At 31.0% G+C, this 27,396-nt stretch overlaps 4 protein-coding genes and 1 long non-coding RNA gene across 6 annotated transcripts; 4 read left to right on the top strand and 1 right to left on the bottom strand.

Moving 5' to 3' along the window:
• The first annotated feature begins 611 nt into the window (after nucleotides 1-611).
• LOC123899618 (nucleobase-ascorbate transporter 6-like) lies at nucleotides 612-5,727 on the top strand. Its single transcript, XM_045950793.1, has 14 exons — nucleotides 612-1,085; nucleotides 1,463-1,560; nucleotides 1,650-1,826; nucleotides 1,912-2,012; nucleotides 2,400-2,475; nucleotides 2,587-2,646; nucleotides 2,729-2,913; nucleotides 3,267-3,363; nucleotides 3,688-3,774; nucleotides 3,889-3,947; nucleotides 4,094-4,185; nucleotides 4,471-4,548; nucleotides 4,713-4,873; nucleotides 5,352-5,727. Exons 1-14 carry the CDS (start codon nucleotides 974-976, stop codon nucleotides 5,568-5,570), a joined length of 1,602 nt encoding a protein of 533 aa, XP_045806749.1. The 5' UTR covers nucleotides 612-973; the 3' UTR covers nucleotides 5,571-5,727.
• A 3,141-nt stretch (nucleotides 5,728-8,868) lies between these two features.
• LOC123898845 lies at nucleotides 8,869-12,219 on the top strand. 2 transcript variants are annotated; one of them, XR_006805450.1, is made up of 6 exons: nucleotides 8,869-9,164; nucleotides 9,299-9,504; nucleotides 10,538-10,597; nucleotides 10,690-10,737; nucleotides 11,713-11,811; nucleotides 11,912-12,219. It is a non-coding gene; the product is annotated as an uncharacterized LOC123898845 (long non-coding RNA). The 2 variants fall into 2 exon arrangements; XR_006805451.1 differs by having other exon boundaries at nucleotides 10,265-10,597.
• A 1,544-nt stretch (nucleotides 12,220-13,763) lies between these two features.
• On the top strand, nucleotides 13,764-17,466 carry LOC123898285 (methylsterol monooxygenase 2-2-like). Its single transcript, XM_045949200.1, has 7 exons — nucleotides 13,764-13,926; nucleotides 14,884-15,021; nucleotides 15,892-16,037; nucleotides 16,164-16,283; nucleotides 16,385-16,597; nucleotides 16,700-16,780; nucleotides 17,105-17,466. Exons 1-7 carry the CDS (start codon nucleotides 13,891-13,893, stop codon nucleotides 17,190-17,192), a joined length of 822 nt encoding a protein of 273 aa, XP_045805156.1. The 5' UTR covers nucleotides 13,764-13,890; the 3' UTR covers nucleotides 17,193-17,466.
• A 5,381-nt stretch (nucleotides 17,467-22,847) lies between these two features.
• LOC123897609 lies at nucleotides 22,848-24,281 on the top strand. Its single transcript, XM_045948320.1, has 3 exons — nucleotides 22,848-23,287; nucleotides 23,695-23,831; nucleotides 23,924-24,281. Exons 1-3 carry the CDS (start codon nucleotides 23,011-23,013, stop codon nucleotides 24,032-24,034), a joined length of 525 nt encoding a protein of 174 aa, XP_045804276.1. The 5' UTR covers nucleotides 22,848-23,010; the 3' UTR covers nucleotides 24,035-24,281.
• LOC123897608 (protein PLASTID REDOX INSENSITIVE 2, chloroplastic-like) lies at nucleotides 24,249-27,060 on the bottom strand. The gene is made up of 2 exons (XM_045948318.1): nucleotides 26,629-27,060; nucleotides 24,249-24,551 (listed from the first exon to the last, which is right to left on the bottom strand). Exons 1-2 carry the CDS (start codon nucleotides 27,016-27,018, stop codon nucleotides 24,366-24,368), a joined length of 576 nt encoding a protein of 191 aa, XP_045804274.1. The 5' UTR covers nucleotides 27,019-27,060; the 3' UTR covers nucleotides 24,249-24,365.
• Nucleotides 27,061-27,396: the final 336 nt, after the last annotated feature.

Genomic DNA, 27,396 nt, shown 5'->3' with positions numbered 1-27,396 from the left:
TTGGACAGTTAAGATTTCAAATTATCAATTTGATCCGTTTATTCTTTATCTACCGACTTATATAGACCGACTGCAGTGACTATAGGAAATTTCACCCATATATATGTGAAAGGTTGAGCAGCAAGTAACTAACAATGGACTAAACAATCAACCATATTTTATTATTATTATTATTATTATTATTATTATTATTTTTTTACCAAATATTTTATTAAATTTTTAAAACTAGAAAAAAGTCACAATTTACAACCAATGTGCTACTTCCAACTAATTTTCAAATTCTGGGTCAAGTTAAAAATAAAAGCTTTTGATCGTTTACAGTCAATAAGAGGTAAAAAAGTGAAGAAAATGGTAAACTTTTTGTTGTGTTTAAAAACTCAAAATATTTTACTGATTTTTTTATGTTTAAAAAAATATTGGTGTGTGTTAAATAGTAGTAAATCTGAGGTTAATAAAGGTGAAGGTCAAGATGCTTTTATACATTACTTTATCTTTACGTGTTGAATAAAAAGAAAAGTACTATGGTTATTGGTTAACACTATTTAATAGTGGATTACAATACAATATATTGTACTAATAAAATCTAAAGCAATGTAACAATTCAGAGATTCTTTTGGATTTCTGGTTTTCTTTGTTGCTTTAGTAAGAGCTGGCTCTCTCCTTTTCCTTTTATTTTTTTTTATTTTCACATCTTCACACTCACTTTTTATGTTTTCATATACTCCATGTGGGTCATATACTTCAACATTTGTTGCATTGCATTATGTTGCTGACAAGTTGTCTCCCTTAAACTTGAATTCTTGTGTTAACTTCCCAAGAGTGAATTGAGCTTCTTTTCTTGCCATTACTACTTCTTTGAATTGAGTTCGTGTCTCTGTCTGTGTTAGTGCTGCATAATTATCTATCTACTCATTTTTAGGCTGAAAAGTTGATGTGTAGGAAAACATTAGTCTAGTGAAGCTTGAGAAGAATAATGGCAGGAGGTGGAGCTGCACCACAACCAAAGCAAGATGAACTTCTTCCACATCCAGTTAAAGATCAATTACCAAATGTTTCTTATTGCATTACAAGTCCTCCTCCATGGCGTAAGTTACTTAACTTCTTCATTCAAACAACTTTTTTGCTAGTACTTGAGCCTCTTTCTTCCTCACATCAAACTTTTTGCTACATTACATGGTTTCATCAAAATTAAACCTTCAATTTCATCCTGAAATCTATAAAGCACAGACACACCAGATACGACATTGACACGTAAACATCAATTTAAGAAAATAAAAGTAATTATACATATAACCTCATGTGTCGGTATTATGTATACACATGATACGACATTGTAACATCTTCAATCCGAGGTGTCAATGATACATAGTCCTAAACTATCACTCTCTCCTATTTGGTCCCTAAAACTATAGAAATATAATAAACCGTCTCTAAACTAATCTCATTTTTTATGTTAATGAAGCTGAGGCAATCCTACTTGGTTTTCAACATTACCTTGTGATGCTTGGCACAACTGTTCTAATTCCAAGTTCTCTAGTTCCTCAAATGGGAGGAGGAAATGTAAGTCTTTGGATCAAAGTTAAATTAAGAAGCAAGTGGTTATTAATATTTTGTTAGGTTCATAAATCTAATGAAGGATTTCAATATAGGAAGAGAAAGCAAAAGTGATTCAGACTCTACTATTTGTGGCTGGAATTAACACATTTTTTCAAACAACATTCGGGACTCGTCTACCTGCTGTCATCGGAGGATCCTACACTTTTGTGCCAACAACCATTTCAATTATTCTGGCCGGTCGTTATAGTGATATTGTGAATCCTCATGAGGTTTGTTTGTTTGTCACAAATCTACTTGATTAGATCTTCATTTTTGTTATGTAATCATAGTATTGTTTACTTGACAAATATGCAGAAATTTGAGAAGATAATGAGGGGAACACAAGGTGCACTTATAGTTGCTTCAACACTTCAAATTGTTCTTGGTTTTAGTGGCCTTTGGCGCAATGTAGTGAGGTTTTTGAATCTGTCCTTTCTAAACTACTTGATCATTTTGCTCTTTCTTACATTTTTCTGCCACATTTATTTTAACAAAAGAGTGTGAAATCATCAAATGCCAGAATAAGACATCCCAACTAGGTTGGCACCATGGGCGGAGCTGAGTTTTTAGGGGTTAGTTTAGGACAAAACTGAGTTTTTTGTTAGACTATTTATATATTGTCACATATGAAATTTTGTCCAGACTCTATAATTTTTCTGGCTCTGCCCTTGGCACCCCGTGGCCGCCACTTAGCAGTCCCGAAATATTTCTTACATTCTACATTTTTCTTGCACATACTTACCAATTTAGTACATCCTCATATATAATCATATTCATGAACAATTTGTTGTATTTTTGTTTAGGTTCTTAAGTCCTCTTTCTGCTGTTCCCTTGGTTGCTCTCTCGGGCTTTGGAATGTATGAATTTGGATTTCCTGTGGTATGCATATTTGCAACAAGAACTAGTCCTTGTTTTCTTATCATAATAGTATTTTATAATTATAATGTGTGATTCTCACTCTCTTCATTGTTTTTGGCTGTTGAATTCTAGCTTGCAAAATGTGTGGAGATTGGATTACCAGAAATCATCATCCTAGTAGTATTTTCACAGGTAATATAAAATTATAGTTTCACAACCAACATAGTTCAGCTATATATATAGTTTTGTTAGTTCTTTTGTTTTCATTTTGCAGTACATTCCTCACATGATGAAAGGAGATAAGCCACTCTTCGATCGGTTTGCAGTTTTATTCTCAGTAGCAATTGTGTGGCTTTATGCTTATCTTCTAACAGTTGGTGGAGCTTATAAAAATTCAGCACCTAAAACCCAAATTACATGTAGGACAGACCGTGCCGGAATCATAGGTGGTGCTCCTTGGTAAGATCTTGTGCTGGTTTTTCCAATCATATATAGAAATGTTGTATCTTCTAAATTTAGGTAATAATAGTATTTTTCAATCTACATATATAGTTGGAAACTCTTGAAATTTTTGTGTCTACATCAACCATATTAGATGAAAGACAACATAATTAAGCGCTTATCACATAAGTGCTTATGTATTGGCTATTTCTGTCGCAAAAGGTCTTATAAATTGTTTTCATAAACTATCTGAAAACTGCTTGTGGACATGTCGCCATCCAAAAAATTATCATAATTAATTATATTAGTAGATAAGCTCAAATAAGTCAATCTGAACGAACAAATAGTTTCTTACAAAATACATTTTGCAGGATAAGAGTTCCATATCCCTTTCAATGGGGAGCTCCAACTTTTGATGCTGGTGAAACTTTTGCTATGATGGCTGCTTCACTTGTTGCTCTAGTAGAGGTATGTGTTTATTGTTATTTGGTAATTAATATATGCTTTGTTGAGGAAGAGCTTTGGTTTCTTAACATGTAGCTGTGGTTGCTAATAGCATATATAGTATGTTTTAAAAACTGAACCAGACATCGAACTGAGACCTTTGTTTAAATCATAATTCAATTGCATTAAACGGCTCAAATCAGGATGAAACGGTTTCATGCAATTAAACCACAGAAATAACCGAACCATAGTAAAAGTTGGTTCAATCGGTTGAACTATCTAGTTCGGTTTTTAAAATCTTTGGGAGATGTAGAAATAACCGAACCATAAAATTTACTTGTTCCACAGTCAACAGGTGCTTTCATTGCTGTGTCAAGGTATGCAAGTGCAACACCAGTTCCACCTTCAGTTCTTAGCAGAGGTGTAGGTTGGCAGGTAAACAAAAATTTCTTATATTTATTAATCTTGCATTTTTTGTCATAATTTCATACTATGTTCAATTCTTTTATGATCATCTAAAATTGTTATTTCATAATTCTTATGTATCAGGGAGTTGGAATAATGTTATCTGGGATATTTGGGACAGGGAATGGATCATCAGTTTCTGTGTAAGATTTCAATCCATTATAATTTCATGTTATTTGAAGGGTTTTAAAATAATGTGTATGCACCCTAATCTGGGCTGCCACATTATGATTTTTTATGTTTCTGCAACTGCAACGCACTTATTTTAACACTTTTGGTTTTTCTCTAGGGAGAATGCAGGACTGTTAGCTTTGACACGTGTAGGTAGCCGAAGGGTTGTTCAAATATCAGCTGGATTCATGATCTTTTTCTCAATTCTAGGTGAAATTTTAATGCTGGCGATCTACGAAACACAAATATTGACACGAACACTAAATATGATAATGATACTTATACTACACATACAAGTAATCATTTTAGAAAATTAAATGAAGTGACTGAATGTAACTAAATGTGTCGGGTTGTTAAACATTGACAGGTTCTAGACATTAGACAGGCCTTCAATATGAAGTGTCGGTACTACATAACTGATAATTCTGGTGTGCTTTTGTTTGATGTTTTGTTTAAATTTGAACCTAAACATTTGTTATGAATCATTATATGCAGGAAAATTTGGAGCAGTTTTTGCTTCTATTCCAGCACCAATAATTGCAGCTTTATATTGCCTTTTCTTTGCCTATGTGGGTATGTATTAATATTATTATCAATTTAAAGATGTTGAGCTATTATTAATTTATTATTGAAATTTCATTCAAGCATCATTTGATTACATTTTCTTTTATTAACCCTCTGATTCTCGGAAAAATATTTATTTACATTTTTATTTGTGTTGGCACAATACAATTCAGGCTCTGCAGGTCTTAGCTTCCTTCAATTTTGCAATTTAAACAGCTTTAGAACAAAATTCATCTTAGGGTTCTCTATTTTCATGGGATTCTCAATACCACAATATTTCAATGAGTACACAGCATTTAAAGGCTATGGTCCTGTACATACACGCGCAAGATGGGTATTTTTCTTTCTTTTTTTAGTTTTGATTCATGCAATATATCGTGAAGTATCACATTAGATAAAACAAAAGACTAAACAGAATCAAAATGTACGAGTAAATAATGTGAATTATCCAATGTCAAGCTGTATTCTCAGAACCCTGCGGTAAAAATTTAACACAATTTTCCACAGTAATAAATCTGGACCGCTTATTTATGATTGGATGGTACAGATTTTATACATACATCAAAATAATCTAAACTGCTGATTTTAGATCCGACAATCCAGATCTGTTACAGCATGACACTATAACAGCGTCAAATTTTGTCCCATATTCTCCAACAACTATCTTAATGTATAATCCATCTCTGTTGTTTATAAAAACAAATATTTATATCAGTTTTTCAATAAACGTGAATTTTTACTTATATTTTACGGATTGAGTTTATAGAAAAGTGAATCCTTAACAAATGATTTTTTTCTTTCCCTTTTGACAGTTCAATGACATGATCAATGTTCCATTTGCATCTGAAGCATTTGTTGCTAGTTTTTTGGCAATTTTCTTGGATGTAACATTGCACAAGAAAGACAATCAAACACGTAAAGACAGAGGAATGCATTGGTGGGATAAGTTTCGTTCATTCAAAACAGATACAAGAAGTGAAGAATTTTATTCTCTTCCTTTTAATCTAAACAAGTTTTTTCCTTCTGTGTAATTATATATTAGACTATGATGCTCTTAGAATTCTCGCAATAATGCTTGTGATTTTTAAATTTTAGAAAACAGAATTTTCTTCATTCTTAATGTAGCAATTGAGAGTAGCAATATGAATATTGTAATTTTTTTTTACAAGAATATTATCATATTTAATATCTTCGTCCCTATATAAGATACCTTTTAGAAAAACACAAATATTAAGAAAGTTGATTGTGATATTAAATTTGTTGATAATTAGTATTGTTTTTACAATTTTATCTTTAAAGAGAGAAGTTAATGTTTTTAGTGTATTTATTAAGGATTGTAGAAAAAGATGCACTATAATTAAGGGTATGTTGGTAAAAAAAATAATGCCCTTGAAAATTTGAAAGTGATCTTATAAAAATAGACAAAGAAAAATCTCAAAAGGGTCTTAAATTAGGGACGGAGGTAATATAATAATTCTCCATTTTTTTTCTTCTTCACACTACTTTGTCATCATCAACTTCATCTCACAAAGTAAAGAAGATTATTCTCACGATTAACCAAACTTATAGAAGAAGTACTTTTCAAAAATTGTTTCTCTCTTTTATGGTGCGTTTGGTTCTAAGGATTCTAAGGAAAGAAAGTGGGAGGAAAAAAAATTACGCAAATCAATGCATGAATATAGAATAACATTAGTCCAAGTTTATGCATTGATTTGCGTAATTTTCTTTCCTCCCACTTTATTTCCATGGAACCAAAGGAAGGCTTTGCAAAACATCAATGAATTTTGAACATTTAATTTGTATGTGACAAAGCTCTCAACAATAAGGACACTTTTTTTTTTAAACACCAAATGTTTTTTTTAAGAGGCCAAATTTTACACACCACCAAATGTTACTAATATTTATAGGATCATGCTAAATAGTATCTCGTGACACTGGTTAAACATACTAAAAAGGAAACAAATGACAAAATTAATGATAAGAGAGAATGCCTTATACCCTTAACTAGTGTCCCGGAGGCACTATTTAGGATTTTCCTATGAATTCTAATTGTAAAATTAATGTACTTTTTTTCAATGAGCATTAAAAGTGTACATAAATGTTCCCCTAAGTTTGGGTTAGGATCCAAAAATAAATTCCCTAAGGGCCCGTTTGGTGCGCAGGATAGCATAGTGACAGGATAGGATATAAAACAGGATAAGGATAGGATAGGATAACAGCAGGATAACAGTTATACTCAGTTATCATATCCTGTGTTTGGTGCACACAGGATAACAAACATGATAACTATTATATTTTGTTTTTAATACATACTTGCTCATAATAATATGATAAGATATATAACATATTTAATTGGCAAAATTACTCTTGTAAAACAATTGTTATTTTTTTTAAATTATTTTGTAATACTTTGAATTTTATAAATAAAAATCATGAGAAAATAATCAAGTTTAATTTTTTATATGAATCATGATCAAATAAATAACTCAATAATATATACATGTTAGATAAGCCAAATAAATATATGATATATCTCATACATAAATAATAAAACTACTATTGCAAAAGAATTATATTTAATTTTTTATAAAATTTAAATTAATATCCCTATTTGTCAATTTTTTAATAATAATTTTACTTTAAAATATTGTAATTTTAGTAAAATTTTGATTTTTTAGAATATATAAATTACAAAATTACCCCTGTGAAAAAATCACATATATATTTAAAAATTAATTATTTAATTATTTATATTTTATTAATTTTATTTTATGTATTTTAAAATATATTTTATAAAATAAACCAGTATTTTTTTTTCTTATCCTATCCTGCTGGTAACCCAGCTCAAATTCAGGATAAGAATTATAACTAGAGAGACAAGATAGGATAAGCTTCAGGATTAACTTATCATATCCTGCTGTATCACCAAACACTGGATTGTGGCAGGATATGATACAGTTATGCTATCCTGTCTCTTATCCTGTGCACCAAACAGACCCTAAAGGTAAGATAATACAGTACTTCAACAACTTCTTTTATGCTATGTTTGGAATAGAGAAAAGGAAAAGAAAACATTGAGAATGATGGGCACCAAATTCAGGTTTTAAAAACGGTGAATGAACACAACCACCAACACGGTAACAACCAATAACCCACTGACCAGCAATAAGAAATAACGACCATTTCTAACCACCAAGGCACCGATATGAGGATGACGAAGAAATAGTGACCACCCTTCCCAAAAATCAGCACTTATTTGACTCAATAAAACCAGGATATCGTTGTCACCCAAAACGTAAACAGTCACCACCAGGCACCAACAACAGCAACACCATTAACCTAGATAACCTTAAACTCTTCGGGGCGGAGGAGAATATCCAATCTATGAAACTAAGCGCTTGCTGGAAGGAGAGATGGAAACACGTGGAGCGGAGTATAGAACTCATCTTTCCACCCCCGTTGCGGCTACATCAGTCACCTGTGATGGCGTGACGCGAACAAAGGCGTAGCAGTGATGGTGCGAGGTGGTGTGGCATTGAGTGACAACACAATCTGGAGCGGTGGAGATTGTAGGATGAGAGCGAGATTTAGGTTCACGTAGAAGAAGAGGACTTCACGAGATATGGAGGTAAGGGTTGAGTACTCTTATACTTCTTATAATTCAAACTTTGCTTATATGAAAAAATAAATAAAAATAAATAAAAGAGATATGGAGGTAGTGTTAATATAAAAATGCATTAAATTAAGATCAATTAATGTCTACTACAAAGTCTATATCTCGTGAAACCGTCTTCTTCTACGCAAACCTAAATTTCGTCATCACCCTACTCGTAGAATTAAGACTTGTGGTAGACATTAAATTAATCTCTCTATTAGAACGAATAAAAAACTTTTTTTTTTGTTTTTTTTAGAGAATAAAAAACTAATGTATCCTTACTATAAAAGTCAAGGGTATTGTTGGTATTATGAAAAGTCGACACCAAAACTTTTATATCCTCTTTATATATACTCCCTCCGGCCTTATTTATAAGCAAAAGCCAACAAATTTTTTTGTCATAAATATAAGCAAAAATTATCAAAATCAACTTTATTTAATGCTATTTTTCCAAAATTACCTTAATTAATTGTTCTACTTTTTAAGATGATTGTAGAGTCCCAATGCAAAATCTATACACTTGACACATAGAGAACGAATTTTGGACACTGTAGATTTAATTCACTTATGCCACGTCGACTCCGTTTTAAATTTTTTTTCAATTTTGTTTTTTTGTCATGTTTTTGTCTTTTGTGGTTCTGCATAAAACAAAACCCATCGCCTTCCCCTGATATACCTTCATGTTTTTATGGTGCAGTCATTAACCGGTGGCGGTGGTTTAATTTTCCCTCACATTCTCAATCACGCTGATTTGAATTCTGAATCACGCTTTTTGTTTGTGTAAAACACCTTCCTCAGATATCGTCTCGTCGTCTAGGCGTTATCTGGTGCTCTAATTTTCCCTCTACAAACAGTTTCATCTATAAATTTGGGTTGGGTTGAGATGGAAGGTAAATTGGTCATCGCTTCCAGTTTCTTCTCGTGTGTGCTATTTCTTGTGGTTTCATCTATAAATTTGTCATCGCTTCAGGTACTGTTGATTTGCAAAAGATTAGGGTTTTCGGTTTCATCTATAAATTTGAATTATGAATCCTTCGATTTTCAAATTTTTGTTGTTGGCCAGTTTAAATTGAAGTTCTTTGTATCCAAACTGTCTATAATTAGGGATGGAAAGGATTGACGATGCAGAATGAATGAACAGGGAGCACACACAACAACGGCGGCAGCCTCCGATGTAGAGGCAAGGATTCAGATCCATTCTATTTTGGCCCTCAATTTGTTTGTGATTTTTCTTCTTGCTTCTACTCACATCATGTTTTATTTTGTGCATGTGAAATCAGAGATTGCTATTCATGAGACTGAGTAAATAGGTATGATATTTAAAAATATTAGTTTAGCCTTGAGATTTGAGTTTTTGATTTTATATCAATGAACAACATTTCGATTTTGATTATTTTGTTGCAAGTTCAGTCTGTTGTAGCTATAACATATTTTGCCTTTTGTGCCATGGAATTGCATAAAAAATTTATGATGTAAAATCACATGAAGTGTAACATAAAAACTTCAATTTGAGCTACTTAATGGTATGCAAGAGGAACTTTCATTCAATTTGAGCAGCATGGAGTTTGATTTTACTAGCTAAATTATCAAACCTGTTTGAAGCCTTTTTTTAGAATGATTATAATCTCATATGAGCTTTGCAATAAGAAACAAAAAATACAATGTTTGATTCAATGTTGGATTGGTTTCAAAAACATAAGATTACTTTTTAATGAATGTTTTGTTTGTGAAGAATCAATGAATGATTTTTAATGAATGTTTTGTTTGTGAAGAATCAATATTTTCTATGCAAAAAATAACATGTTGAGTGTGATACTATTAGGTTGGGTTAAAGTGTGATAGTCATTTAATAATAACATGCTACTTGAGAGGGATAAATGGTGCAGAGAATAAGAAAACATTGACTTCAATCATTTAAGGGTTGTTGAGGGGTATTGAGTACAAAGAGTATTTTAATTGTTTCCTTTAATTTCTATGTTTGGTATATGTATATTTTGTAGGGAGGTATTGATTTATAATTGAAAGGGAAAATTGGAACCAGCTGTGTTTGCTTTAATAACATGTTTACAGTCTGGCTTCAGATTCAAAGTCATGCGAAGGAATGCATAATGTTTGGGTGTTTTGGCACAGAACGGATGAAACATTACTTGCTGGCTTTGCTACAAACTAGAAGCGTTAATGAATGCATTCTCTTTTTAACCACGTTAATATTTCATGTCTCGTAAATTACCATTTTTGTTAACTAATCTTTTTCTGGCTCCATCATCCCTATTTGTTTTTGTTTCATATTTTTAAACCAATTTAATTTAATATAGACATGATAAATAGTGGGTACACTTGCAGGAGTGAGATTGATAAGGCAAGCGAGTATTTGACTGAATAGTTGGTGTTGTATACATATGGGTATGCATTGAAGTTTTCCCTTGCGATTAATTTTGTAAAACTTTATATTTATGCTTGAATATTGTTCCTTTATCATAATTTTATTCATGCAGTGAAACATAATGGCTCAATTGAAACTGGGATTCTCAATACCATATATTGTAAGTCATAGGAATCTTTATCTTAAAGAGGTATATTAGTTGTTTACTATGTGATGGTTTCTTTGTAAATTTGGTAACAGCTTTACAAAATCATCTTACCCACCAAGTAGTATATTGGTTTACTCTTTTGTTTTGTGACTGGGAGATGGTATCCACAAATGTACTTTTTTTTATATTTACAAATACAATGCTTGAATGTTAATGCCACTGATACAAAAACAAGTAATCTTTTTATTGCCTTCAATTCGGCCATTAATTGATTTAGAATTTTTATTTTCTGTTCTAAAATGAAATTGCATCTTTAGTTTTGTTTTTGTTGTGATAATTGTTTATGGATGTGAAGAGAAGACTTATAGTTATAACTATGAAACTTATTTGATAGTTTAAATTTGATGTTTTTATACTCTAATGTATCTCAAAACATGGTTTGTGAGTTTTTGAAAAACTAATTTGAATGACCATGCCACTGATACAAAATTTGATTTAAACATAAATAAGCCAAAGAAAATAAAAATGAATATAAACATGCTTTCAATATATCAGTAGGTACTACTACCGTGTGCAGGCAAATGTGTAGTTAGCTAACTGAAGCTTAGATAAATAAGTTGTTTTTTACCTTATAAGCTGCTTAAATACTATCCATTGCCTTTTTAGATATCATATGTTTATAATTCTGTTATTTTAAATTATTGTATAGCCTCGTGAAAGTTACCGACATGTTTGGTGAATGATTTTCGTGTATACATTGGTAATTATGCAATCTTGCAAGATCCAAGTAGGCATCGGATGGTGCAGTTGGTTATACAGGGATAATGGCATATAGATATAATTTAGTTGACTTTTCACAACCTTATATTGAATCTGACCTCCACATGGTGGTTACTGAACAACCAGCAAAATCAAAAACATGGAAATTTTTGGATGCCTTTACAAAAGAGATGTGGCTTTTGATAGCAGCTATTCATATTTTTGTAGGCTTTGTTATTTGGTTGATTGAAAGGGAAGATAATCGAGATCTAAGGGGAATTGGTTTCATGCTATGGTTTTTAGTCACTGTACTATTTTATGCACACAGTAAGTCCTCAAACATTAAATTTCAGCATGTTTATTTAACTAACTTTGAAAAGCATGCATAATAATCCTAATTTTGGATACATTTTGAATATGTGCGCAGGAGAACCAACGCAGGGAACATTTTCCAGCTAGGTGGCTTTGGCTTTGTTATTTCAAGGATGGTTGCTATGACTTGAAATTTTTTATGATATTGGTTTAGGTGCTTGGGTTACAATCTTATTTGTAAAGCCTTGAATAAAAATAGCAAGGAAAATATTCTCACACCTTGCCATGTTGAATATGAATGAGAATTACTTATGTCCTTTTTGAAACCAATCTTGAATTGTGAGCACAATAAAGAAAAAGCACATGTTGTAAAAATAGCTTAACTTTCGCATCTTTAATTAGTTCACTACAAATTACCTGCAACTGCAAGTAGCCTACCGATATAAGAAAAACAAACAAATTCGAGCTGCATGTGAAATTATAGTTCAATGAATGATTCCTTACTATTTGATAGCTCTGTCATTATAATTAGCGTGCATTTCAAATTTATATATGCAATTGGTGTTACATAGTGGGTGCATTAAGAAAATATATTCATATATATATATTTTGGTTTGCAGTGCAATCCTTATTGATATGTAAATATGTGTGTATATTAATTTTTATTAACTGAGTCATTTGATTGTTGACTTATAATAGACCAATTCCAATAAATAAAAGTATGTCAAAAAAAAAAAATAGTTACATCCGTGCGGAAGCACGGCTTTAAAGACTAGTTAATATATAAGGTCATTTTAGTAATTGTAATAGAATTTTTACATAAAATCAAAACAAAAAACTTCTTAATAAGTATGCAAATTAAAATACTATATTTGCGTATAAAAGAGGTCGGAGGGAGTAGGTATAGATGACACATTAATTTTTTTTATTTATTTTTTGACAAGTATGACACATTAATTAAAATATAATTTTTGTGATAAATTGAACTAAGCCGTTAGATAATTTGTGATGTGAAGACCCTACCCTATATGCGGTCTTCACTCTAGACTAGAAGTACTCCCTCCGTCCCAAAATATAAGCAAAAAGTGGTCAACTAAAGTGGATGTATTTGGACTAAATTTTTAACCAAATACATCCACTTTAGTTTACCACTTTTTGCTTATATTTTAGGACGGACGGAGTATTTTATTATGGAGGGAAGGAGGGAGGGAGGGAGGGAGGGTGTATTTATATTTAGGCTTAAATGCAGTTTTGGCCCCTCAAGTTTCACAATTGCTTGATTTTGGCCCCCCACATTTCAATTGCTTGATTTTAACCCTCTAAGTTTCACAATTGCTTGATTTTAGCCCTCCAAGTTTCAATTGCTCGATTTTGGCCCTCCAAGTTTACCCCATTTTGCATTTGCTAGCCCCCCGTTGACTTTTTTTACTATAAATTGCTTATGTGACGTTTTAAAAAAATTAAAAATATGTTTTAATTAAAAAATAATAATATTTGCTTTTATAAAAATGTATTAAAAATTGTTTTTTTAATAAAAAGTTTAATAATTATTTTTTATTTAAAAAAAAGTTTACAAAGTTTTTAAAAAATAATTCATAAAATGTTTTTTTTACTTTTTTATATAACAAAATTATTTTACAAACTACATATAATAAAAAAAAATTATAATTTAGTTTTTAAAAAACAATTTGTAATTTATTTATTTATTTTTAAATACTTATTTAATTTTAAAATGCCACATAACCAATTTTTAATGAAAATATTCAACGGGGGGCTAGCAAATGCAAAAGGGGGTAAACTTGGGGGGCCAAAATCGAGCAATTGAAACTTGGAGGGCTAAAATCAAGCAATTGTGAAATTTAGGGGGTTAAAATCAAGCAATTAAAATGTGGGGGACCAAAATCAAGCAATTATGAAACTTGAGGGGTCAAAACTGCATTTAAGCCTTATATTTATAAGCAGCATAGAATAGAAGGGACTGGGGAAGGGAGTTATCGATGATCTGTTGGGACTCACCACTGTGACACACTACACTTGGGTTGGGCAGGCATTACTGTCATATCTCTCTCTCTCTCTCTCTCTCTCTCTCTCGCTATGGTTGCTTCATTCATCATCGAATCTCTTTGGCAGGTTTTCTCCGTTCCCTTCATTCTTCTTCCATTTTATTTCCCCTTTATTATCATCACATGCATTTTTCTTAATCAATTCAACAAACAATCATAATCACTCTCTCATTTTCTTGATTACATTTTTCATTGCATATCGCGAGATTATGCATTTATTAGGGAGCAAAAACAGTGCTTCATCATAAATCATTGCATTTCAATATCAGATTCTTGTTTATATTCAAATGTATTCATAAAAAAAAAAAAGAGGAAATAACAAACAATGTACAACTTTGGAGTAAGAATCAATCAATATAACATTGTACCAATTTTGTTTTGTCAAAAAATTAATAAATAATATTATTTTAATTGAATCTTGCAAGTTCTTCTACATTGATATATATATATATATATATATATATATATATATATATATATATATATATATATATATATTTATTTATTTCAGTAGATTGTTTGATATAACATTTGTTGTTTGAATCAGGATTGTTGATCATAGATCGTAGAAAATAATGGTTTGTTCAAATTCTGCTACGCTACAGGGCTATACTGCTGCACTATTTGACAATAATTTTTGTGTTTTACTAAAGAGTGTATTGCGGAACTATAACAATTTATTCAAATTCCGCTATGTAATAGACTGACCGATATTTGACAAGATTAGTTAGAATTGAATTCCCATATTGTTGATTCAAATCTTAGAATAAAAATGTTGTTTGTTTCTTTTTGTACTTTGACTTTGGCTTGGTATATAATTTGGAGAAATGTTATTTTGACGACAATTTTGTTGTCCAATAACGTTTTTATATACGGTGTAAATGTGATTTTGTTTTTTTAATTAGTTTTTTCTCCTTCTCCAAGTCAAATCAATAGTTATAATTGATGTATTTGAAATAGAGTACGCTGTTAACTTTTAGATGTTCAAATAACATTCCTGACTTTTCGCGTTTTTATGCTGTAGTACTTGATCACAAATTTCAGTGACTTTCAATTGGCGTGTTTGGGGAGTTTCTTTATTCATGAAAGCGTTTTCTTTTTATCTGGACTACCTTTTATATGGCTTGAGAGGGCCGGATGTCTGTCAAAGTACAAAATTCAGGTTTCTCCATTTTCAATTCCATTGCCTCCTTAAACTTTTTTTATTTTTTATTTCAATGAAGATTAGTCTAGTGTTGTCAATCACTGAAAGTAACAGATTGTTTAAATTCCACTATGCTACGATGCTATAGACCTGATTTTTGACAATGCTGTGTAGTAAATACTAAATAGCATATTGTGGAACAATAGCGATTTGTTCAAATTCTGCAACATTGTAGCTGCTATTTGACAACACTAGATTAACCATTTTATGTTTTTTTCCCGTCTTTCCCTTCGAATAACTTGTGGCAAGTTCAAATGACAAACTTATTGATATGCTTCTCAGATCATTAGGGCAGCTCCATTTACATGATAATTGATATCAATCAATCATTCACCTTTTCCATGCCTTCTGTGTTGTACTAAAACAATGTGTTCTGGTATTTACAAGTTAAAGTTACAGTTTAGTTTCCTTTATAATGTTCTACGTTTTACTGTTATGACTTACGATACATGTTTTTGCAATATGCCTTTTATTGTTGATTGATTGTCGAATTTTTGGTTGACCATTCTCACCAAAATGAACACCCTTGAAAATATAGAACAATTTTGTTTGTTTCTTTGAACTTATGCATCATGAGAACATCTTTTGGTACCAGATGTCAGATAAATTTATTCCATCTTAGCTTGATATATAATTGTCTATGTGTTACGGACTGAATCCTATTTCTGCTATTGTTTGAGATCTGGTACTGCAGTATATATTATATATATATATATATATATGAGTTTTTCCCCAATTAAAATTTTATGGATAAGTTATTGATTTAGAGCATAGTAGGGATCAATCGGTATGTAAGATTTTGTTACTAATATACTCACTTTCATGTAGGCAAAAACTAACAGCCCTGCATCTGAGGAGAGATGTATTATTCGCTTGTTGATGTATCATTTTGGAGTAAATCTACCTCTGATGATTTTTTCATATCCTGTCTTCAGATACATGGGCATGCGAAGTAGTCTTCCTCTGCCGTCCTGGTACTTTCAGGTTTCTTTAGAAGACTGGTTCTCTTATGAGTTTCATGATGAGAATTCTTCTTAAAAACATTTAGAATACATTTTTCCAATAAGATTGCTTAGCAAGACTTGCTTTCAATTTTGCAGGAGAGTAGTTCTAACGCAAATAATATTTTACTTCATTTTGGAGGACTTTGTATTCTATTGGGGACATAGGATACTGCACACAAAATGGTTGTACAAACACGTACATAGTGTCCATCATGAGTAAGTTTTATACATGTTATGTAGTCTATCAAATATCAATGAACTGAGAAATGGTTTGCGGTTTTGCTTAAATCTCAAAGGTTTTTAACTATATTGTGAAGGTATGCTACACCATTTGGACTTACTTCTGAATATGCTCATCCTGCTGAGATACTTTTCCTCGGTTTTGCTACCATTCTTGGTCCTGCTGTCACTGGACCACACTTGATTACTCTCTGGCTATGGATGGTTCTTAGAGTCCTTGAGACGGTTGAGGCACATTGCGGTTACCATTTCCCATGGAGTCCATCAAACTTCTTACCTCTTTATGGAGGGTGAATTTCATGTTCCTTCTCCTTAACTTGACATCAACCTTTTAGTTTCAGTTATTATGCTCATTTCTTTGTTGTTAACAAATTTATATCTCCATTTTTCAGAGCTGACTTTCATGACTATCATCACCGTTTGTTGTACACTAAGTCTGGAAACTATTCATCAACCTTTACATACATGGATTGGTAAGTTTTTAACATATTCTTCTCAATATGATGGGATAACGTTAAATAACATTGGACCTGAATTCTTTGCCATTGTGATAACCTTGTTGTATTCACACAGTCACGTGATTTCAGCCTTCGGATCTTAATCTGACGGTTTGTATTTCGAGTTTGCAAAACATATCCAAAAATGAAGTCAAAACACGAACTGTCGGATCAAATTCATATGGTCTAGATAATGTTTTGACTGATGAGAATTCATTTCCATGTAACATTGGTTTATGCATTGGATATTCTGCTTGCTTAACTGACACCAGTGTGTGATATTTTTGTCCTTTATAATAGGGTATTTGGAACTGATATAGGATACAGAAAGTTGAAAGCATTAAAGAACGCTGAAGTTGAATACAGTAGCGAACAAAAGAAACATTGATGGAATGGAATAAATTGTGAATATTTAGAACCATTGAAAAAGTTGATTTCCAAACTTGAGGGAAAATTTGAAAATTGTCTTCTTCTGTGTTTTGGTTCTGGACATGCATGCCATGTAATTTAGAAAAGTTTAGTGAAAGTGGTTGCTTTTGGGATGGTTTCTTCCCCTATTCCACCATCTATTTTGTTGATTCCAATTCTTTCTTGGCAAACATTGGCTATTGTTGGATGTAAACCAGTTTAATGAAATGAAATGAAAGAGACGATTTGTTCTGTGACATATCTTTCCATGCAAATGACACTAGATATTGTGTGCTTCTAGATTTGTTACATTGTAAGAAGTGAAAAGATTTATTTTACAATTGACATTCTTACTTTTGAGAGTACTACACCTAATATTGTCTGTTAAGCGACTACTAACTTCATTTTGCTTACTACTTCAACCCTAATTATAAGCAAAAGTTTACTTTTCAGATTCATAGGATAATTTATGTATCTGATCATAGACCACATATATTAGTTATTCGGCAAAATTACACCAGAGGTCCTTTATCTTATTTATTCGTAACACTTTGATCCTTTATCTTTTTTTTTGTAACGTTTAAGTCCTTTATCTTTTGTACTACGCACATATAGGTCTTTTTTTTATTTAAAAAATATGAGTTGGCAAGCCATGTAAGAAAATCTTATATTTTTTAATATTAAAAATTTAAATTCTAAAATTCATATGAACATTCATCTCATGTTCATCACCTCCTTCATAAAATTAAAATCAATTGAGAAACAAATTCTAGATTTTAACCCAAAACCCAGTTTTTATGGGTGGTCTGAGCTCTTGTTGGTTGTGGCTATTACGTGAGTATAGTTTTTGTTGCAACATTCCTCATGTTGCCTCTCTACATTTTGATATTATGTCATTTCATCCTTTCTATTTATTGATGATTTATTCACTTCACTTGGAAACAATCAATAATCTACCATAATGATTAATGATATGGGGCTATTTTTGGGTTAAAATCCAGAATTTGTTTATGGGTTAATTTTATTTTTATGAATTTTGGAGATTTTGGGAATTTTAGGGTTTAATGAAAATTGGGGATTTCAATTTTGTAGTTTAGGAGAACATTGATGTAAACAAAACACATAGAGATTGATACTATTTTGAAGTGCATTTGGGAAGTAATTGATTTTGGTTAAGAATGAAAATGATGAATATATGAAGATGATGATGAAGGTATGAAGAAGATGATGAACATACATGGATTTTATAATTTTAATAAAATTAAAAAAATTAAATATTCCTATGTGCCTGTCACATCAGTCTTTTTTTAATAAAAGACTTAAACATTACCAAAAAAAGATAAAGGACCAAAGTGTTACAAATAAATAAGATAAAGGACCTTCAGTGTAATTTTGCCTAGTTATTCAATGAATTTGAAAAATGAATTTTTACTTATAATTAAGGCCGGAAGGAGTACATGAATGCCCCATAGGCTGTTTTAAGGGAGCTTGAATTTTCATTTTGATATTTGAAACTGATTTGAGAGATTTGAAACCAAGCTATATTGTTATTCTAGAAAGTACATAAAATGAGCTTAGCTAGGTAAATTGGAAGGTTACTCCATGCAAGTTCTCAATCTGATTAATTATTAATTATTATACAATGATCAGTTTTGACCTCAGACTGCAATAAAACCCCACGGCCTGTTCTTAAATCTAATAATCCTTGACCCCCTCAACAAAAATATTTGCCACTAGAGACAAATGTTGTTCTACAGGTTATATATGTTGATAGAAAATTGGAAGATTACTTTTGAATAAGTTTTATATGTTGATGGGTGCACTAAAGTATAATAAATTTTGAGTTTAATGACTAATGGTGTAAAATAGTTTTACACGATCGTTTAATAAATAACTATTATTTTGTCATGTCATGTCAAGAAAGTGGGGGAAAGTGGGGTTATGTGGCGCAAAACATGGTTGGTATTGATTGACAGTGTAAAATTATTTTACACCGTCGATGCATATCAATTAAATCCATAAATTTTTGGCATTTAAATTTGACGTTGAACACAGAAGAAGAGGCACTAAAGTATAATTTGAAAATAAAACAGAATTGTAACATTTGAAAATATCTACTCGAAAGAGTTGTTTTTGTCCCGTATCCGTTCAAATTAAGTGTTCTGGAAAATGAGACTCAGACTTCGGCCTAAACTAAATAAAATTTGAACAAATAACCGTTTCACTAGGAATTAAACTTTGATTCTTCTAAACGAATCGTCTTAGGAGGCGCTCATTAATAACTTGAATTCAATGTCTTAATTTATTTTTTAAAGAATATGTATATAAGATTTAATCTAGGGTCTGTTTGGTAAAAATAAGCTATAAGCTAGCTTATAGCTGATAACTGAAAAACTAGCTTATTGAAATTAAAGTGTTTGGTAAAATTAGCTTTTAAGTGGTTATTAAATATAAAATTACATAATTGATAGTGGGTAGTTTATTTTTTAGAGTGGGTAGTTATTAAATTAAAGGGTAAAAATGGAATAAAGTGTAAAAAGCTATAAGCTATAAGCTCAAATGCTACTTGAAATAGCATCTGAAAAAAAGCTATAAGCTAGTACAAAAAGCTTGTTACCAAACACCTCTAATTTTTTGAAACAAGCTTATAAGCTCATATAATAAGCTATAAGCTAGGTTATTTGTGTTACCAAACACACCCCTAATTATCGTACTTAATAATAGAGAATAAGTCGGTGTCCTTCTATTTCAAAAAAAAAGTCTGTGTCCTTCTCAACGGGCCAGTTTCCACCAAAAAATAATATTATAAACCCACATTCTTTAAACTGGTGATAATTTGTCTTTTGTTAACAGAAAAATATTATTTTTAATTAATATTAGTAAACTCACATTCTTTAAACTGGTGATAATTTTGTCTTTTGTAAACAAAATATTATTATTATTATTATTACTAGGGGTAAACCCGTGCGTTGCACGGGTTCGATTAAATATATAATTAAAATATTTTTATAAATGAAAAATAATAATTGTTATAAATATAATAATATCATATAGTTAAATGATAGATATTAAAATAGCTTATTTAACTCATCTTCAATGTATTATTGGTCCAAAAAGAATAAGAAAATATGAGACATAAGAGCAATTTAAAGTTCACTTATAGAGATGTCATAAAATAAATTATAACCTTTAACTTCTAAACTTTTGCCTATAGGTCATATATATTCAAATTATTTCTAATGTAGTTGAGACATACATTTTTATTTTTTTTACAAAACATACCAAATCCATAGTTTAAATAGAAGAAAAACTTCCGATCAAATTGACGTGCTCCACAATCATCACAAAAAATGGCTTTTTAGTCATAATTTGCTAAAATATCTATACATAGAAAACATACAAAAAATGAGAGAGCATGACTAAACAAAAAGTATGTGATACAGATGAATAGATATTAGTTATATAAGGATCATGGTTACATTGAGAAGTATTCCAACAGTCATAAGATTTAATTCTAATGATTGTTTAGTTATCATTGCATTATATTTTTACAAATTAACTATGCAAAGGTTAATTTATAGCATAAGAAATTAGAACTCTTTATGCAAAAACCACAATAACACATCGAGTTTTATTCTTTTCATTTTAGTGTGCCGTTTCTTTTGCATATAATCAAAAGTCACACTATTAATTGGTGTTTCCAATTATTTGCAATTAAGCATAAAATAAATCTCATAACCGATTTCAATTATTTTTTCTTCTATGGACTAATAATAGACATGTTATTGTTCTCGTATTTATCAATTCTCTTTTCTAAAAAGTCTGATATCAAATATAAAATTATATTCATAGTTATACAATAACTTTAGTAAAATTACATATTATTAATTTTTTTTCTAAGGAAGATTTTTTTTTTGTTTATCAGAGAATTTTTTAGTAAAGTTGGACGCAAAAATGTCAATATGGCACAATTCAATTTTTTCTCAATTACATTATATACTATCATTTATCATTATAAGTCCAAATTTAGTAGAAAGCTGAGACAAATAATATAAGAATACATAATTGTTTGTTGATATATCTTCTTGTGAGAATTTCATTTTAGAATTTCAACAATCATGAGAATTTAATAGTCATAGTATCAGTTATGTCTCTCTCTAAACCATAACCGAGATATAAGTTTGTAGGTCTTACAATATTAGTTGGTCACTTTTAATTAAATTTTTCATTTTTCATTATTGATATATTCTTTTGTAAGAAATTCTCTTAGAGGTGTCATATCATCACAAAGAAAGCCTAAGAGCAATTCAAGCTTCCTTTTAATAGTAAAATATGTTATATCAATTTTCAAGATATAATTTAGCCGATCAATATAATAGATATCCAACCATAAAAATTATGGATTAACATATATGAAGAATATGAAATACAAAATGGATAAATAATAAAATGGTGAAACTGAATATACAATAGATGATAAGATATTCTTATATGAGTGACCATTTGTTTTACAAATTTCTCGTAAGGATGCATGAAAATCAATAGATACTTTAGTCAATATTCTGTCATAGAAATCAATAAATTAGTGAAGGCATACATGAAAAGTAAGAAAAGAACATAAGACATTATTAAAAGTTGAAGAATACGTACCCAAGAGTTATATTTGAGAAAGGAAATGATGACTCAAACAAAAAATCTATAAATTATAGTAAATACTTTTTTCTTCCTCTGGTTCTATCACATGGATCTGGAGTCAGTAGACTAAAATAATATAACGTTTCTATGTTCTCGATAACAAATGAACAACCAATATCAATAAATAAATAAGAAAAATAAGATTGTATACCTACAATCATTGTTATGATAAAAAAATATTTTAAAGATAACTTTTAAATGAACAATATAATTTGATAAGAGTAATTGAGAATATCGGCCTTTTCATCCATTAACATTCTATTTGTAGTGAAAAATTATTTCTTTCAACCTACAAATGAAGAACAAAAACTAAACATTAGTACAAATGAATATTGAGTGAAAATGTCAAATATTAAGATTTAGAAATGAGTAGAAAAAGAATGTGGGGTGGTGGTTATAAAAAGTGAGAGTGAACCTATTAGTCACTAAACTTTCTCATTTTATAAGTTATATTTGGAGGAATGTAAAATGATGCATACAATTATGATGATCTTTTTAGTTACTCATACAATTATGATGATGCTAATTTAATTTTTTTTAGATTTAATTTAATAAATTAAAAGAGATAATATTAAGATTTTAACAAAGATTGAAAACATTTTCTTAGAGTGCCACATCATCACAATGAATGCCTATGAGCAATTCAACCTTCCTTTTACTAGTAAAAGATTTTATCATAATAATACAAATCCATCCCTTACCTTACATCTAATCTAAAAAATCCTTGACCCCCTCAACATTGGCCACTGAATGCTTCCAATGATATTAGCTTTCTCATCTCTCCACGTGGCACTTGCACCATCTTCATAGGCCCCTGCCGGTTCTGATTAGTCATCATCTCAAACATATAATAAAATAATAAAATAAAAATATACAAACAAAATATCACATTTTACATTATTTTACAATAATAATTATTATTAGTAGTATTATTAGCACACGGTCCCCAATCAATTGACTTTCATAACAACCATAAGTTTGTTGAGAAGTTCTTACAAAAGGAAGGCCCTATAGGGTGCTAGCTAGTACAAAAGAAAATATACACATTTTTCATTATAGTACAATTTCATTCATATTTTGTTGAGTTTGTGAAAGTGTCTGAGATGGGAAATTGTCAAGCTATAGATGCTGCAGCACTAGTGATTCAGCATCCAAGTGGGAAGATAGAGAGATTGTATTGGTCAGTAAGTGCAAGTTATGTCATGAGGGCAAATCCTGGTCATTATGTGTCATTGATCATGCCATTGCCTCAAGAACAAGAAGGGCATAATAGTAATAATAATGAGGTGAATAAGGCTGTGCTTTTCACTCGTGTTAAGTTGCTTAAGCCTGAAGACACTCTCACTTTAGGCCATGCTTATAGGCTCATCACAACTCAAGGTTAGTTACTTTTTTCCTTTTGAAGGATTTGTGTTTGTTTTCCCATTGTGTTTTTTTTTTTTCCTTCTTCTTCTTCTTCTTCTTCTTCTTCTTCTTCTTCTTCTTCTTCTTCTTCTTCTTTATGTTTTCGGTGTTGTCAATCACAGATCGTGAAAAATACCAGGTGTAATTCTACTATGAAATAGTGTTATAGTATCACTATAGTTGTTATTTCTGCTATGTTACACTCCTTTCAGTTTTTTTTATAAGAGACATTTCACATTTTTAGATTCATTGAAAAATTAATGTATCTGGTCTATATTTCTAAAAGGATCGGAGGAAGTAGCGCTGATATAGCTGCTATTTAAAACAATACTTCATTATGTTTCTGAAAAAACAGTTTTCTGTTTTTTTTTTTTGGTTTGAAAAGGTTGAGAGGGTATTGAGAGTAAAGAAGAGGAGGACACATGGAAAAACAGTGGAAGGTGTGGAAATGGTGGAGCTGGAAAAGGAAAATTCAGCTTGTGAGAATGAAGGGATGTTGGACACAGGAAAGATGTATCAGGTTTGGTTCTGTTACTCATCTTCACCAGTCATTTTTGGCTTTTCTGTTTTGGTTAATGAGAATTGATGCTATAACTACATAACAAATTTCAGGCAATGAGAGCCGATAGACGGAGGCTAAAGGTAGGATCAACAAATCCTGCTGCACTGAGACTAAAATCGTGGCGCCCTTCGTTACAAAGCATCTCAGAGTTTTCCAATTGACTGGTGATATAAGCTCTTAAATGTGTTGTGGCTCATAACATCATTCAATTTCCTCTTTCGTGTTTGATTCCCCTCTGTTGAATTCCTGATACATGCATAGTCAAGGAAGTTCAACTGAGGTTAAAAAATTTCATATACTTCTCTTCCATTACAATCACCATGTTCAGTTACAACATGTTTGTATAGATAACCAAAAAGAAAAAAAAAATCAAAATTTAATTGAACTGAGATTTTTTTTTTATTGTTATTATACTTTTAAGGATACAGAATGTTACAAGCATATGATAAATCTTTACATTGTAAAAAAGAGAGAAAAATGTGAAAATACAAGTCATTTTGAGTTCCAAACTTCCCAATCTTCATCTACATGATTTTGTGCCCATAATAGTGATGCTCTGGCAGCCAAAGGTGCTCCAGGTAATTTCTTCTTCTTTAAAGCAACCAACATATCCGTGAACGGCGTCACCAACAATGTACCCGGACCTCCATACTCCTTGTGTAAAAACTCGCTAAATATCTGAAATTAAATATGTTTGAAATTAGTTCAAAGTGAAATTAAATATGCTTGAAATTATGATGAGTTTGACAAAACTACAGTGGTACTTTGATTTTGTTGAAGCTCCGAAGTATATTTTTTTCCAAATCACCGTGGAACACCGTAATTCTGTCAAACTCACCGCCAATCCATTATAAACAAACTTGACACTTATCTACACGAATCGAAGAGTTTGGAACCATAATACTCTGAAAATTACTTGGGAAACATTCATCATTAGTAACTGGAGATCAAATCACAGATACAACATAATACATATTTTACTTGCATGTAAAACAACAAAATAAAGAAGAAACATAAAACCAGTCCATTCTCTTGAAACAAACAAGTAACCTATTAAGTCATATTATAAATGTGCAAGTATCCGATAAGAACTAGCACAGACTTGACATATCAATAATCAACAATGCCCTTAACATTAATCGGCAAGCAAGGTGAATTCTTATGAAACTCATTAAACCAGTGCTGTTATCAAATGGTAGTATCATTTAATGGTTACAAACACAAAAAGTATTATCAAAGTAATATGTGCATATCTTTCAACTTCATTGTTAGTCCACAGATGACAAACACAGTATAATTCTTTGATGGAAAAGATAATTAGATTCAAAGGGAAATAGAGGCGACTTCTAGGGTGGGGAAGTGTCTCATATGATATGATCTATGGATGATCAATGCATGAAAATGGTCTAAAACTCCAACAACATCCGATGACACTCCTTATAAGTAGAAACTCATAGTATTGTTTGCCCTCGCAACTGAGATGGTGACTCATTCGGTGCCATTTCGGCAAAAAAAATAAGAAAAAAAAATAGTGCTTCAAAACGCAATTTATATTCATTTTAACCCTTTTATTCGAATCAACCTCAATTAGATCATTGTCTCAGCCATAAGGACATTGAGGACCTTTTCTATTGTACAAACTACAGAGAAAGATGAGGAGGAACACAGGAAGAAGCAGATGAATGCTGAGTCAAATTGTCAACTGAGTGGCTGTTGTAGTTTATTCAATTCTGTACTTTAATTCTTAGGGTTACATAATACAATGCAGTGAACATGAGCCATGCCATACTCAACATCAACATGCAATTAAATCTAATTTGACTTTTGTGTATCTATAAGGTCCTGAAATATAGTTTACCAAAACCATGGCATTAAATGTATTGATAAGGCATGAAATATAGTTTAACAATGACACTACTTTCAACAAAAACTTATGAAGGTAAATGTATAAACATCACAAGATATTGACATCACAACTACTATGAAAATGAACAGAGCAGACTTTAATGTGAAAGACTAGGTTTCAGCCGTATTTGAATAAGTAAAGCTGTAAACAACTTTTATTTTAGAACTCTCACAATCAAATCTATTAGAAAATCTAAGAACTCAATCATTGACTCTACAATGTTGAATCATATAACCAATATCTTTGAATGGACCAAACAGAAAACAACAAAGTTGCACACATGTCCTACGTAATTCAATCATATTGAATTAAATATATTTGAGTAGTACCTATAATATTGACACTTTTGTTTTTGGTCTATCATATCGAATTAAATATATTCGAGTAGTACCTATAATATTTACACTTTTTTGTTTTTGGTCTATCAATCCATATTTTTCTTATAGGCTCCCTACATTGGATGTAATCCTATTGGAGATCCTATCAGACAGTAAATATGAACACCTCTTCTAACCGGAATTTGAATGTCGATTTCCCACATCATCAGCGACTAGCCTCTTCTATTAGACTCGACTCTGTTGGACGGAACGAGAATTATTAGAACTAAAAACAAAATTTGAGATAATTGTAGCGACTAACAGCATACTTAACTCATTTTCTAGTAATATTTTCAAAGGATCAATCACATATTTGGTTCAAGTATTTTCTCAAACACCTAGCATACAAAGTATATTAAATAAAAAATAAAATAAAAACTCAAAACTCTCAACTAGGTGAAATTTTGAAACAAACCCCCAAACGCAATTAACATAAAGTTTTGTTCTTGAGTAAAAAAAAAAGGACATTAACCTGAGCACAAACGTGAATAACCGCATCAAGTTCATTACCAAACTCATCTACATCGTCAGAAAGCTTCTGAAAGAGCTCAACTTTGAACTTGTGCGTCTCAAATTCTGCAAATTCGGGACTTGGGTCAGGGTACACGTGCTGGTTGGTGAGTGAATGTCCGAGAACGCACGTGAGAGTGGTTCTGGAAATGGGTTTCGTAAAGAGCGAAGAAGAAGCAGAAGAATGCGGGCATTGGAAATAGTGGCGCAGGATAAAGCAGGGTATGCGTAGGTTAAGAACATTAGAAGATAATGAGTTTGTAGGAGAAAGAGTAACCGTTGGGATAGAAGAAGAAGAAGAAGAAGAAGAAGAAGAAGGTATACATAAGAAAGAGGAAGTGAAGAGCAACATTGGTGCACAACTTTGGATGATCTTCAATGTAATGTTTTTCTGAAATTTGTTTTTGTTTTCTATTATGAAATTTTTAAAAGTTTGATGTTTTTTCTTTTTTTCTATATATTGGTAATATATTAAGTTAAATGGTTTTTGTTTTGAGTTTTAAAAATTAAAATCAGAGTGGTAGTTGTTGGAATTTTTTTTTTCTACCCCAACAATCTTCCATCTACCCCAACACAAATTTTTTAATGACGAAAATGCCCTTCTATATAAAGTAAAACCGTAAAAAAAAAAAATCATTTTCCACTCACATTTAAAAAAAGTGTTCCGGTGTTGTGAAAGAGGAATTTGAGAGAGTAAGTACGAAAAACAAACCGGAACTCTTTTTTCAAG

The sequence above is a fragment of the Trifolium pratense genome, linkage group LG7, assembly GCF_020283565.1.
Source record: "Trifolium pratense cultivar HEN17-A07 linkage group LG7, ARS_RC_1.1, whole genome shotgun sequence".
NCBI lineage: Eukaryota > Viridiplantae > Streptophyta > Magnoliopsida > Fabales > Fabaceae > Trifolium > Trifolium pratense.
The sequence above is the reverse complement of the archived record's forward strand: the minus strand, read 5'-3'. Positions and strand labels throughout refer to the sequence as shown.

Bases quoted from the DNA above. Each gene is read 5' to 3' on its own strand.
- LOC123899618 (XM_045950793.1), top strand. From the start codon at position 974: ATGGCAGGAGGTGGAGCTGCACCACAACCAAAGCAAGATGAACTTCTT. The intron at 3,364-3,687 runs GTATGTGTTTAT...CTTGTTCCACAG, and splicing joins CACTTGTTGCTCTAGTAGAG to TCAACAGGTGCTTTCATTGC. The intron at 4,874-5,351 runs GTATTTTTCTTT...CCCTTTTGACAG, and splicing joins TACATACACGCGCAAGATGG to TTCAATGACATGATCAATGT.
- LOC123898285 (XM_045949200.1), top strand. From the start codon at position 13,891: ATGGTTGCTTCATTCATCATCGAATCTCTTTGGCAG. The intron at 16,284-16,384 runs GTAAGTTTTATA...TATATTGTGAAG, and splicing joins GTACATAGTGTCCATCATGA to GTATGCTACACCATTTGGAC. The intron at 16,598-16,699 runs GTGAATTTCATG...TCCATTTTTCAG, and splicing joins TTCTTACCTCTTTATGGAGG to AGCTGACTTTCATGACTATC.
- LOC123897609 (XM_045948320.1), top strand. From the start codon at position 23,011: ATGGGAAATTGTCAAGCTATAGATGCTGCAGCACTAGTGATTCAGCAT. The intron at 23,288-23,694 runs GTTAGTTACTTT...TTTGGTTTGAAA, and splicing joins TAGGCTCATCACAACTCAAG to AGGTTGAGAGGGTATTGAGA. The intron at 23,832-23,923 runs GTTTGGTTCTGT...AACAAATTTCAG, and splicing joins ACACAGGAAAGATGTATCAG to GCAATGAGAGCCGATAGACG.
- LOC123897608 (XM_045948318.1), bottom strand. From the start codon at position 27,018: ATGTTGCTCTTCACTTCCTCTTTCTTATGTATACCTTCTTCTTCTTCT. The intron at 24,552-26,628 runs GTTAATGTCCTT...ATTTAATTTCAG, and splicing joins TTATTCACGTTTGTGCTCAG to ATATTTAGCGAGTTTTTACA.